Source organism: Pan paniscus, chromosome 18 (genome assembly GCF_029289425.2).
Source record: "Pan paniscus chromosome 18, NHGRI_mPanPan1-v2.0_pri, whole genome shotgun sequence".
In the NCBI taxonomy this organism is placed as follows: Eukaryota; Metazoa; Chordata; class Mammalia; order Primates; family Hominidae; genus Pan; species Pan paniscus.
In genome coordinates this window covers 79758929-79773409 of record NC_073267.2, presented here as the reverse complement: position 1 = coordinate 79773409, position 14481 = coordinate 79758929, and the positions used below count along the sequence as shown (strand labels likewise).

The 14481-nt window shown below is 47.8% G+C and overlaps 1 protein-coding gene across 1 annotated transcript; it reads left to right on the top strand.

Moving 5' to 3' along the window:
- Nucleotides 1-5179: 5179 nt before the first annotated feature.
- On the top strand, nucleotides 5180-11295 carry LOC117976278 (nuclear pore complex-interacting protein family member B12-like; the record flags this gene model as incomplete). The annotated part of the gene is made up of 5 exons (XM_055099319.2): nucleotides 5180-5374; nucleotides 8984-9083; nucleotides 9247-9391; nucleotides 10553-10613; nucleotides 10723-11295. Coding segments are annotated over 5 exons (792 nt in total), but the record flags the coding sequence as incomplete, so codon positions are not given.
- Between the last annotated feature and the right edge of the window lie 3186 nt (nucleotides 11296-14481).

Below are 14481 nucleotides of genomic sequence, written 5' to 3'. Positions count from 1 at the left end.
TAAAGCAGTGGTTTTCAGCCGCCAGAGGCCTGAGTGAGTTTGGGCACACTCTGTGTGATCGGGCAGAAGGCCTGTGGGAAGTTTAGCTGAGGACAGGGCCAGGAAAGGTGATGGACAGTGGGGGTCCGTCCTGGTCACCAGGCCCCTGGGTCCTGCCCACCTGCTTGGAGCTCCCCACCCATCACACATGATGCTGCCAAGCCCTCTGGGTATTGTGGGCAAATACCTTAGGAGAGAAGCTGATGAACTTTGTTTCTTGAAATGCACAGATTCCTTGGACATCCCTGAGAGGTCAATCATGAAAGTCAACTTGGTTTTCTCCCCCTCATTTGGGTTCAGAATTTAAAGTCCACACACACGGGCAGTAAGATGATATAGATAAGGACATCATCACTCGGTTTCGGATGTTAAAATGTCTAGGTGGGTTAGGGGTGATTTGAGATCACACAACCTTGTGCCACAAAGAGGAATTCCCAGGCCAGAGGGAGACATTTTATTGCCATGTTATGATCTTATCATTGAGTTGAAAGGCAATCTTGTTTCATTTTGGATTCTTTCTTATGTTTATGTCTTATAAGGGCACTTTGAATTTCCAAGCAAATAATAATTTTGAATTAGCTTTTAATCATTGACTTCTAGCACAGTTATACGATCAGAAACATGCTGTGTGATTTGATTGCTCTCAAATATATTGAGATTTGCTGGAACAAAATAAGTCAGGTTAATTTTTGTAAATGTACCATGCAGGCTTAAAATGAATGTGTCTACATTTGTTCCTGAGATACAGGTTGATGGACGGATGGCTACATGGATGTGATAGAGATGGTTTACTATCGGGACCTTCCGCATCCTGCTGATGTTTTGTTGCTTAGTATATGAATGGCTGAGCGGAGGCTGTAAAACCTGGCACTCTGCTTGGGTATGAGGTTCTTCCTGCCATCCTGCCATCATTTGTTTTTATGTTTTGTCACCATAAGTGACTTTGAGGAACCCTGGGAGCTCAGGAAGGAAGGAGCGCCCAGAAGCAGGGACAGGGAGCTGGTTGGGGAGGACCAGAAATCAGGTTTGTGAAGGTTCCAGAGAGGACCTGTGCTTGGGAGGAGTGTGGGGGACTGAGATGGGGGAGGGGTCATTGGAATGATGCGGGCGCTACTTGGCATGTCCATTGTGAGGCACCACCGGGGTCATCAGGGATTGGTGGAGAGGGAGTATAAAGCCCCAGGGTTGCTAAGGGAGGGCCCAGACCGAAGAAGGTTTGGTGGATAGCAGAACGTTTGTCTCCCTTTAATTGCTCCTAAGCCTCACGCTCCCTTGCCCCGCGTGTCCTGTTGCTTCCCTGATCTTCTCCGTGACCTGTAGCTAAACCTTCCACCAGCGCTTGAGAACTTAATTTGAACCGGATCCTTTCCCAGACCCCTTTCTTCTTCTTCTCCTCCTCCTCCACCTCCTCCAGGTGCCCAACAGCCCCCTTCTCCTCCTTTCCCTTCCCTTACTTCCCCCCTTCCCCTCCCCCTCCCCTTCCCCTCCCCCTCCCCAACTCAGATCCGGCCGGTCCCCGTCCCCTTCCCTCCCCCCTGCCCTAAGCCACCTCCACCTCTGTCCTGGCCGCCTCAGGGCGCCCTGAAAGGACCAGGACATGCAGGTGCGGTGGCTGCTCTTTTGGCTCCTGCTGGGATTTATCAGCCATCAGTCCACCTGTGTGAGTAGATGGGTGCTGTGGCTGCTCTTTTGGCTCCTGCTGGGATTTATCAGCCATCAGTCCACCTGTGTGAGTAGACGCTGGACCCGGGGGGTTTCTTCCTTTTTACTGGGCTGTGTCACGCGGCATGAAATTACACAGCTCAGGCCTGTAATCCCAGCACTTTAGGGGGCCGAGGTGGGCAGATCACTTGAGTCCAGGAGTTGAAGACTAGCCAGGGCATCATAGCGAAACCCCATCTCTACAAAAAATTCCAAAAAAGATTAGTCGGGCCTGGTGGTGCGTACCTGTTATCCCAGTTACTGGAGAGGCTGAGGTGGGAGGATCGCTTGGGCCCAGGAGCTGGACGTTGCAGTGAGCCGAGATGGCCCCGCTGCACTCTTGTCTCTAACAAACAAAATGGACCAAAACAAAGTGAAACGTCATTTGATTTGTGTCATCTGGTTTGATGACTTTTTTTTTTTTTTTTTTTTAGAGTCTCACTCTGTCGCCCAGGCTGGAGTGCGGTGGCAAGATCTCGGCTCACTGCAACCTCCGCTTCCGGGGTTCAAGCAATTGTCCTGCCTCAGCCTCCTGAGTAGCTCAGATTACAACGCCTGGCTAATTTTTGTATTTTTAGTAGACCACCACGCCTGGCTAATTTTTGTATTTTTAGTAGAGACGGGGTTTCACCATGTTCGCCAGGATAGTCTCCATCTCTTGACCTCGTGATCCGCCTGCCTCAGCCTCCCAGTGCTGGGATTACAGGCGTGAGCCACCGCGCCTGGCCAAAATATATAACCTTAAGTGTAAGTTTACTAACTTTGGAAAGTACATACACCAGCATAAACCAACCCCCTTTCAAGATCTACATTATTTTATTTCTTTATTTTTTTGAGAGTTTCTCCCTTGTTGCCGAGGCTAGAGTGCAATGGGGCAATATCAGCTCACCGCAACCTCTGCTTCCCAGGTTCGAGCGATTCTCCTGCCTCAGCCTCCCGAGTGGCTGGGATTACAGACATGTGCCACCACTCCCAGCTAATTTTGTATTTTTAGTAGAGATAGGGTTTCTCCATGTTGGTCAGGCTGGTTTTGAACTCCCGACCTCAGGTGATCCGCCCGCCTCGGCCTCCCAAAGCGTTGGGATTACAGGCGTGAACCACCGTGCCCAGCCAAGATCTACACTATTATGTCACCCCAGAAAGTGAACTCTCACTCTTCCCAGCCAGTCTCTTTCTTATCATAGGTTAGCTTGCTTATTCTGGAATTTCGCGTATACAGATTCATGCCATGCCATAGGTACTCTTTTGTGTCTGCTTTGTTCTGCTCAACACCATGTTTCTGAAATCATTACCATCGTTGTATGGTTCTCTAACTCCATCATTTCCATTTCAGACTCAGCATATGCTGGTTCAACCTGTTGAAGGGCTATCTCTGTTTAATTCACCATCTTGAAAGAAACATTTAAAATTGAGATGTTTTCAAGAATATATAGTTAAATCCTGAGGAATCGATGTAGAAATGTTATCACAAGCTGTCTGAACTTACTCAGGGGAAGTCTTCGTCTTCACTCACATAAGAGTCTAATGGAATTAATATCAACAATCTTAGAGAAATCCCACACTATTCATGCCATTTTCATGATCTCCACCTTGGTAATTTTTTTTTTTTTTTTTTTTTTTTTGAGACAGAGTCTTGCTCTGTCACCCAGGCTGAAGTGCAGTGGTGCGATCTCGGCTCACTGCAACCTCCGCCTCCCGGGTTCAAGTGATTCTTCTGCCTCAGCCTCCCAAGTAGCTGGAACTATAGGCGCGTGCCACCATGCCCTGCTAATTTTTTGTATTTTTAGTAGAGATGGGTTTCACCGTGTTAGCTAGGATGGTCTCAATCTCCTGATCTCGTGGTCCACCTACCTTGGCTTCCCAAAGTGCTGGGATTGCAGGCGTGAGCCACCACGCCCGGCCCACCTTGTTAATTTTTAAGCACTAAAATTTGATACTTATTTGTGAATGAAGTAATCTCTTCATTGTATTTTTTTTTTTTACTGATGCTGAGATTTAAATGACAAAGATTCATATAATCCAAGAGAGAAGTATTATTTAGAGGGATTCTTTTACCATGTGATATATAATAAATGCATCCAATGTTATACATAAAAAACAAGTAAATAACTTTAAAGAAAAGATAACCACTGGCCAGGTGCAGTGGCTCACACCTGTATTCCCAGCACTTTGGGAGGCCAAGGCAGGTGGATCATGAGGTCAGGAGTTGGAGACCAGCCCGGCCAAGATGGTGAAACCCTGTTTCTACTAAAAATACAAAAATTAGCCGAGCGTGGTGGCAGGCGCCTGTAATCCCAGTTACTCAGTAGCTGAGGCAGGAGAATCGCTTGAACCCGGGACGCGGAGGTTGCAGTGAGCTATCATGCCACTGCAATCTAGCCTGGGTGACAGAGCAAAACTTTGTCTCAAAACAAAAAGAAAAGAAAAGATAATTACTTTATACTTAGCTTGTCTTACCCATGAGTGACGGGCTGCATGTGGCCCAGGACAGTTTTGAATGCAGTTCAACACAAATTTGTAAACTTTCTTAAAACATTAGGAGATTTTGGCCAGGTACAGTGGCTCATGCCTGTAATCCCAGCACTTTGGGAGGCTGAGGCGGGCAGATTACCTGAGGTCAGGAGTTCGAGACCACCCTGGCCAACATGGCAAAACCCCATCTCCACAAAAAATAAAAAAATTTGCTGAGTGCACTGTCAGGCACCTGTACTCCCAGCTACTCAGGAGGCTGAGGCAGGAGAATCACTTGAACCTGAGAGGCAGAGGTTGCAGTGAGCCGAGAGCACACCACTGCACTCCAGCCTGGGTGACAGAGTGAGACCCCATCTCAAAAACAACAAACAAAAACAAAAAAAATGGCCGGGCACGGTGGCTCACACCTGTAATCCCAGCACTTTGGGAGGCCGAGGCAGGCAGATCGCCTGTCAGGAGTTCAAGGCCAGACTGGCCAACATGGTGAAACCTCATCTCTACTAAAAATACAAAAATTAGTCGGGCATGGTGGCAGAGACCTGTAATCTCAGCTACTCGGGAGGCTGAGGCAGGAGAATGGCTTGAGCCCAGGAGCTGGAGGTTGCAGTGAGCCGAGATTGCGCCACTGCACCCCAGCCTGGGCGACTGAGTGGAGCGGAACTCTGTCTCAAAAAATAAAGAGAGGTTTTTTTTAGATCATCAGCTATTGTTAGTGTTAGTGTATGTTATGTGTGGCTCAAGACAACTTTGCTTCTTTTAATATAGGCAGGGAAGTCAAAAGATTGGATATCTCTGCTTTATACCAAGAAAGACAACACCCCACATTTGCAATGCCTAAAAACACTACCAGCCATCTGAAAACCATGTGACTTCTAACTTCTGTTCTTTTTTGTAGCAGTGGAATCCCACGGTGATATCTGAGGGATGTGGTTACCTTTTGGAGGAGGTTGACGGTTCCTAAGGATGATTCTTTCTGAGTGAAATATTGTCAGTGTCATTGACCTTTTCATTATTTCAACTATTATTATTCCAGGTTATCAATACTCTGGCTGACCATCGTCATCGTGGGACTGACTTTGGTGGAAGTCCTTGCTTACATATCATTATTGCGTTTCTGAGAAGTTATAAAGTTGTCGTTACCCTCTGGACAGTTTGCCTTTGGGTGAGTATACTAACTTTCTGTAGAGGTATACTTGTAATCACAAATAAGAATAAATTATATAAAACAATTCACGTTTCTGGACTTCATTATGAATATGTGGTTTTACCCAAAAAATCAGGGAAATGATTTATTAGCATAAGAATGATGAAAATATCTGCCATTTACATTATGAAACTTAAATAGGTCAGTGTTTGTTTAATAGAATGTCAACAGAGCTTTTGGTCAAAAATAAGTTTTTTTAACCTTTGTGCTATTTGTCACAAATGGAGTATGAGGTTTCGTCACTTAAATAGGAAATTCTTTCTAAACTCTTCTGCTTTATAGTTCTATCGTATGGGTGGAAGGAAAGCTTCCAATCTCCTCTCTGAAGATTCACTGCAGAAATGAGCTGACAACAGACAGCTTAACAGGAAAAGAAAAACATAGAACAGGCATAAACATGGGAACCAGCTGAAACATGAGACTGCTAGAAGGGCCGGATGGTTGATGCTTAAAGAGCACCCTCTTCTGAGGGGAGAGGGAGATAGATGGAGATGTAGGCCATTTAGAGGGGCAGCAAATGATTTTTAGGGGAAATGAAAGAGCCCAAGGAACAAACAATTGGCCTGAGACAAAGTTCCTCTGAGGTCATAGGGACGAGGTGACAAACTGCCGGAAGGTGAAGGGCAGAACTGCACTGCGTCTCATGATGCAGAGAAAGCCCCAGAGAATCTCTTAGAACTGCCCTCCAAGGGAATCAATGAAAAGTGTGTCTGGGCAGGGTAATTTTGAATGACATCATTCAAAGTGCATGTTCCCACTTGCAACTGGAGAGAGATCAGTATGTCAAAAGTCTGTACTTGGTAAGAATTTGGCTGCTAAGTTGTGCCATAATTTGTCTTTTGAGCCTTTTTTCCTTTGGGTAAGTTGAGCTCTACATTTTGTCTTGCCATTCATGACAGTAAAAATGTGGTTGTCTGGGGGCTGAACCTCCTTCTGAACAATGATCCAAGATAAAATTACTAATACCACAATGCTTTTTTATATTCAAGGGAAGAGGAAGTATGTTTCAGTTTTACCACCTAGATAATTACACGTCATTTGGCACTGCCTTTCAAGATATGTAGAAAACAGAAAATATATGATTTATGAAGATATCTAGGCACATTTAACATTCTCTATGCCACTTAGTCCTGAACAGAGAATTTTCGGTATAAATTGGAGGAAGCTTTTTTTTTTTTTTTTTCTTTTCTCACTCCCAAGACGATTCTCCCTCTGTTGCCCAGGCTGGAGTATAATGGTGTGACCTCAGCTCACTGCAACCTCCACCTCCTGGCTTCAAGTGATTCCCCTGCCTCAGCCTCTCAAGTAGCTGGGATTACAGGTGCCCACCACCATGCCCAGCTAATTTTTGTATTTTTAGCAGAGTCGAGGTTTTACCATGTTGGCCAGGCTAGTCTCAAAACCCGACCTCAAATGATCCACCCCCCTCAGCCTCCCAAAGTGCTGGGATTACAAGCGTGAGCCACCACGTGAGCCAGGGGAAGTTTTTAAATTTACCACTTTTTAACAATTCCATTTAGGAAAGTTCAGTTGAGCTGTTGGACTTGGACAACTTCGCACCTCTCTTCTTTGTCCTTGTCATCTAGTTATCTATACCATTGCCTCCTAAGCAGGGACATCATGGGTGCCATGAAGCATTCATGTGTGATGGCATTTCTTTGCTTCTCATTTCTTCATGTGTTTGACATTTCTCCTAGCTCCAAACTGGGCCAGCTACCTTTCCTATGAAATCTAGCAGTAGCTGTGGGATTGACGTGGTTGCTCTTTTCATCTTTTTAGATTACCCATTGCTTCTCTCGATATCCTAGTACATGATTTTTTTTTTATCCTATGTGCAGAAATCAGGAAAAAACAAATTCTACAAAGAATTTGAAAGATATTATTTCAGGCCAGGTGTGGTGGCTCATGCCTGTAATCCCAGCACTTTGGGAGGCTGAGGCAGATGGATCATTTGAGGTCAGGAGTTCAAGACCAGATGGGCCAACATGGTGAAACCCCATCTCTACTAAAAAGACAAAAATTAGCCAGGCATGGCAGCAGGCACCTGTAATCCCAACTACTTGGGAGGCCGAGGCACAAGAATCGCTTGAATCTGGGAGGTGGAGGTTGCCGTGAGCCAAGGTGGCGCCACTGCACTTCAGCATGGTTGAGAGTGACACTCCGTCTCAAGAAAAAAGTCATTTCAATGACTACCTCAGGAGATTCATAGGTATCTGACCCACATCTGAGATGGGATTTGCATTGCATTTTAGCTATGATGAGAACAAATATTTAATATCTTCGAAGATTAAAAGCATACTGTGATAATATGGAAATCTTGGTGGGAATTCAGTCATTAGTGAGAATGTTTTGCGTTAAGTTCAAACCAGCCTCAACGAAGCTGATGTGAGGGAAGGGAAAGTGAACTCTGAGTAGAGCAGGGACAGAAGGAAGATGCTCCAGTGCAGATCAGGAAGGAGCAGGGGGTGAAATGTTACAAATTCTAGAACTCAGAGAGCTGAAGGTAATTACTTCCTTTTCAAGTTGTGAAACATGTTAACCTGTGGTAAAATACTTAGAAGATGATAATTACCATCTAACCGTGTTGAAGTGTACAGTTCAGTTGTGTGAAGTATATTCATGTCATTTTTTTTTTTTTTTTTTTTTTTTTTGAGACGGAGTCTCACTCTGTCACCAGGCTGGAGTGCAGTGGTGGGATCTTGGCTCACTGCAACCTCTGCCTCCTGGGTTCAAGCAGTTCTGCTGCCTCAGCCTCCCGAGTAGCTGGGACTACAGGCATGCAACACCATGCTCAGCTAATTTTTGTATTTTTAGTAGAGACGGGGTTTCACCATGTTGCCCAGGATGGTCTCCATCTCTTGACCTTGTGATTCACCTGCCTCAGCCTCCCAAAGTGCTGGGATTACAGGCGTGAGCTACTGCACCTGGCCTTTTTTTTTTTTTTTTTTTTTTTTTGAGACAGAGTTTCAATTTTGTTGCCCAGGTTGGAGTGCAATGGCACAATCTCAGCTCACCACAACCTTTTCCTACTGGGTTCAAGTGATTCTCCTGCCTCAGCCTCCCGACTAGCTGGGATTACAGGCATGCACCACCATGCCTGGCTAATTTTGTATTTTTAGCAGAGACAGCGTTTCTCCATGTTGGTGAGGCTGGTCTCAAACTCCCGACCTCAGGTGATCCGCCTGCCTCAGCCTCCCAAAGTGCTGGGATTACAGGAGTGAGCCACCGTGCCAGCCTGTCATTCGTGTGTGTGTGTGTGTGTGTGACAGAGTCTCATTCTGTCACTCAGGCTGGAGTGCAGTGGTGTGATCTCGGCTCACTGCAACCTCCGCCTCCCAGCTTCAAACGGTTCTCTGCCTCAGCCTCCCGAGTAGCTCGGATTACAGGCGCCCGCTGCCATGCCTGGCTAATTTTTGTATTTTTAGTAGAGACGGGGTTTCACCGTCTTGGCCAGGCTGGTCTTGAACTCCTGACCCCGTGATCCACCTGCCTCGGCCTCCCAAAGTACTGGGATTATACGCATGCGCCACCGTGCCCAGCTGTCATTCTTATATTATTATTTCCTAGTTGTCTTTCCTGAAGACTATCTTCCAGTCTGAAAATGGATATGATGGATCCACAGATGTACAGCAGAGAGCCTGGAGGTCCAACCACCGTAGACAGGAAGGTATGGCTCTGTTGGAGTCCCCATAGTGTGGAAATGAGTTTGCCCTGGAAAGGGAAAGAACAGCTTCTTGCCCTGAGGTTTCTCACCTTCTCCTCTCCTCACTCTCACCAAGGGCTGAGGTCCATTTGTATGCACACAAAGAAAAGAGTTTCTTCCTTTCCAGGAAATAAAATTGGCCTGAAAGACGTCATTACTCTATGGAGACATGTGGAAACAAAAGTTAGAGGTAAAATCCATAAGATGAAGGTGACAACGAAAATCAACCATCATGCCAAAATCAATGGAAAGAGGAAGACCGCCAAAAAACAGTAAGATGTGCCTTGACACAAATACTGTTGTATGAACCATGTGCCAATCAAAGTAGACAACTGTAAAGTCCTTGAGAATATTTTCTACAATATTTGTGGCAAATTCAGTGGGTTCAAAATTGAGTTTGTCCTTTCTGCTTCATTAGTTTAAGCTGTATAATTCCTTTCCCTTCCTACATTCTTGTTTGTCATTTTTTCGGGGGAAGAGGAGTTGCTAGTACTGGCATTGGTTTTCCTTTCTCTCTCTCTTTTTTTTTTTTTTCCTGAGATGGAGCTTTGCTGTTGTTGCCCAGGCTGTAGTGCAATGGCACAATCTCAGCTCACTGCCTTTTGGGTTCAAGCAATTCTCCTGCCTCAGCCTCCCAAGTAGCTGGGATTACAGGTGCCCACCACCACGCCCAGCTAATTTTTGTATTTTTACTAGAGATGGGGTTTCACCATGTTGTCCAGGCTGGTCTCGAACTTCTGACCTCAGGTAATCCACCTGCCTCAGCCTCCCAAAGTGCTGGGACTAGAGGTGTGAGCCACCACAGTCAGCCTTTTTTTTTTTTTTTTTAATTTTGAGATAGAGTCTCGCTCTGTCACCCAGGCTGGAGTGCTATGGTGCAATCTTGGCTCACTCAACCTCTCCCTCCCAGTTTGAAGCAATTCTGCCTCAGCTTCCCGAGTAGCTTGGATTACAGGTGTGTGCCACCACATTTGGCCAATTTTTTTTTTTTTTTTTTTTGAGACAGAGTCTCACTCTGTCACCCAGGCTAGAGTGCAGTGGCATGATCTTGGCTCACTGCAACCTCCACCTCCCAGGTTCAAGTGATTCCCCTGCCTCAGCCTCCCAAGTAGCTGGGATTACAGGTGCCTGCCACCACGCCCGGCTAATTTTTTGTATTTTTAGTAGAGACGGGGTTTCACCGTATTAGCCAGGATGGTCTCAATCTCCTGACCTCGTGATCCATCCGCCTCACCCTCCCAGAGTGCTGGGATTACAGGAGTCAGCCACCGTGACCGGCTCAGACTGTACTCTTATAGCCATCTGAAATACGTTTTCTAGGTAGAGATAGATTGTGGAAGGGTACAGTTGTGAGGATAACAGAAACATGGCAGATTATTTAAAATCATCCTGAAAGTGGTGCTTTATCTGATGAAAGTGATTGTAATCCATAGGGCAATGTTTCAACGTGCGCAAGAGTTGCGGCGGCGGGCAGAGGACTACTACAAATGCAAAGTAAGGAGCTTCCTCCCCGCAGTTGCAGGATAGTTCAGTGCTGATGCAGATGATGCCACAGCCCTTAGACTCTCTCAACATTCAATTTCTCATGTGTTGGCTTTTTCAGATCACCCCTTCTGCAAGAAAGCCTCTTTGCAACTGGGTAAGTTTGCTTGTTTTCCTTGCTTTTGGACATAGTCTGCCAGGTCAGGACATGGATACATTTTTCTCCCTACGGCTCTGTGCTCAAGCCCTGCAGAGGGAAATGGCAGAGAGGAAGGCTGCCTACAAGCATCACAGTCCCATCCCAATTGGTAACCGTGTTGCGCAAAAACACATTCATCCCCACCCAGTGGGGCCCCGATCTAATATTCTAAGTGTCAGAGGTTCCGTATTTGTAATAGTAAATGGGCCCTGACTGTAAATTAGTGAAGAGTGAATGTAACTTATTACCCACAGGAACAATTCCAAATGAAGGCCTTAACTGATGCTCAGCTAAGCTGGTTCTTGTGTGGACTCTGTACCTTCAAAAGCTGCCGAGTCCTATGATTACACGCGATGGGACTTCTACACTTGAAGTGAAACACAGTTTTAAAACTTGCTTTGTTTAGAATTCCCACCTCATTTTTCCATGGACAAAAGTATTCTTTATGTCCTAGTGCACTTACAATTTGGTATTACCTGGGAGTGAAAAGAAATATTACAGCCATGCCTAACTGACTTCTTCAGGTAAGATTGTTCTGTCAGAAAACCCTCTCCCAGTTCCCCTGCAGCTCTCCAGGAATCCACATCTCTCCAGAATTCTTTGTTCTCATGGGTGGCACCTCCAGAGTGAAGAAGATCCTTTGTCAAGAAGGGAAACAGAGGGGAAATGAGAGGGGCCTGCAGGCAGAGCTGGAATCAACTTCCACTCTGCCTCTTGCAAGCTGTGTGACCCTGGGCACAATTTCTCCTTCCTCTGGAAACCTCTGTTTTCTTAGATTTGTAGCAGGGTGGTCAAACTGACCTTGCAGAGTTCTGAGACTCAGAGACAGAACATAAAAGGCCTGGAAAACATGCTCCAAAAAGAAGCTGCAACATGTGTGGACAATGGGCTTTTCATACCTCTCTTACGGTCTCTTACTGTCTGTTGACCTGGTGCAAGAAACATGCTCAGGTGATGGCTGTGAGGGAGGAATGAGGATAGACATACACACGCCTGTGTCTCAAACATGCTTCTTTATTACTCTCTTATGACTCTGTTTTCCCTGGGGCAGGACACCAGCCTCCCTACATTTGCAGACAGACACAGTGGCATGTGGAGACAACAGTGTGTCCCAATGACTTTTCTTTACCCCCCACCTGTTGGCAGTACTCAGTGGAAGGGTGATATTATGACACTGATACGGCTATTTTGAAACCGGGAGGATGGAAAGGTGCAAAAATCTATCACCAGCAAAAGAAGGGGCAGACTGTGTTGGTGGCGGTAATTGTGTCCATCAAATGAATATGTGTGAAAACATTCCCTGCTTTGGCCCTAAAGGTCAGAATGGTCCTACGGGAGCATCGTCATTCTTCAGGATTGCCCTACTGGCCCTACCTCACAGGTGAAACTAAAAAACAGGATGGGCCACCAGACACCTCCCTTAGCTACTCAGGAGGCTGAGGCAGAAGAACCACCCAAACCCAAGAGGCGGAGGGCCACTGAGGTGAAACCATCATCACCCAAACCCAAGAGGCAGAGGGCCACTGAGGTGAAACCATCACCCGAACCCAAGAGGCGGAGGGCCGCTGAGGAGAAACCATCATCAACCGAACCCAAGAGGCGGAGGGCCGCTGAGGTGAAACCATCATCACCCAAACCGAAGAGGCGGAGGGCGGCTGAGGTGAAACCATCATCACCCAAACGCAAGAGGTGGAGGGACGCTTAGGTGAAACCATCATCACCCAAACCCAAGAGGCGGAGGGCCGCTGAGGTGAAACAATCATCACCCAAACCCAAGAGGCGGAGGGCCGCAGAGGTGAAACCATAATCACCCGAACCCAAGAGGCGGAGGGCCGCTGAGGTGAAACCATGATCACCCAAACCCAAGAGGCAGAGGGCCGCTTAGGTGAAACCATCATCACCCAAACCCAAGAGGCGGAGGGCAACTGAGGTGAAACCATCATCACTCAAACCAACGGCCACTGAGGTGAAACCATCATCACCGAAACCCAAGAGGCGGAGGGCCGCTGAGGTGAAACCATCATCACCCAAACCAAAGAGGCGGAGGGCCGCTGAGGTGAAACCATCATCACCCAAACCCAAGAGGCGGAGGGCCGCTGAGGTGAAACCATCATCACCCAAACCCAAGAGGCGGAGGGCCGCTGAGGTGAAACCATAATCACCCGAACCCAAGAGGCGGAGGGCCGCTGAGGTGAAACCATCACTCAAACCCAAGAGGCGGAGGGCTGCTGAGGTGAAACCATCATCACCCCAACCCAAGAGGCGGAGGGCCGCTGAGGTGAAACTATCATCACCCAAATTCAACAGGCGGAGGGCCGCTGAGGTGAAACCATCATCACCCAAACCCAAGAGGCGGAGGGCCGCTGAGGTGAAACCATCATCACCCGAACTCAAGAGGCGGAGGGTCGCTGAGGTGAAACCGTCATCACCCAAACCAAGGGCCACTGAGGTGAAACCATCATCACCCAAACCCAAGGGCCACTGAGGTGAAACCATCATCACCCAAACCCAACAGGTGGAGGGCCACTGAGGTGAAACCATCATCACCCAAATCCAAGAGGCGCAGGGCCGCTTAGGTGAAACCATCATCACCCAAACCCAAGAGGCGGAGGGCCACTGAGGTGAAACCATCATCACTCAAACCAAGGGCCACTGAGGTGAAATCATCATCACCGAAACCCAAGTGGCGGAGGGCCGCTGAGGTGAAACCATCATCACCCAAACCCAAGATGCGGAGGGAGGCTGAGGTGAAACCATCATCACCCGAACCCAAGAGGCGGAGGGAAGCTGAGTTGAAACCATCATCACCCAAACCCAACAGGCGGAGGGCCGCTTAGGTGAAACCATCATCACCCAAACCCAAGAGGCGGAGGACCGCTTAGGTGAAACCATCATCACCCAAACCCAAGAGGCGGAGGGCCGCTGAGGTGAAACCATCATCACCAAAACCCAAGAGGCGGAGGGCCGCTGAGGTGAAACCATCATCACCCAAACCCAACAGGCGGAGGGCCGCAGAGGTGAAACCATCATCACCAAAACCTAAGAGGCGGAGGGCCGCTTAGCTGAAACCATCATCACCCACACTCAAGAGGCGGAGGGCCGCTGAGGTGAAACCATCATCACCCGAACCCAAGGGCCACTGAGGTGAAACCATCATCACCCAAACCCAACAGGCGGAGGGCCACTGAGGTGAAAACATCATCACCCAAACCCAAGAGGCGGAGGGCCACTGAGGTCAAACCATGATCACCCGAACCCAAGAGGCGGAGGGCCGCTGAGGTGAAACCATCATCACCCGAACCCAAGAGGCGGAGGGCCGCTGAGGTGAAACCATCATCACCCGAACCCAAGAGGCGGAGGGCCGCTGATGTGAAACCATCATCACCCGAACCCAAGAGGCGGAGGGCCGCTGAGGTGAAACCTTCATCACCCGAACCCAAGAGGCGGAGGGCCGCTGAGGTGTAACCTTCAACACCTGAACAAAAGAGGCGGAGGGCCGCTGAGGTGGAACCCACATCACCCGAACCCAAGAGGCGGAGGGCCGCTGAGGTGAAAGCATCATCACCCAAACCCAAGAGGCGGAGGGCCGCTTAGGTGAAACCATCATCACCCAAACCCAAGAGGCGGAGGGCCACTGAGGTGAAACCATCATCACCCAAACCAAGGGCCACTGAGGTGAAA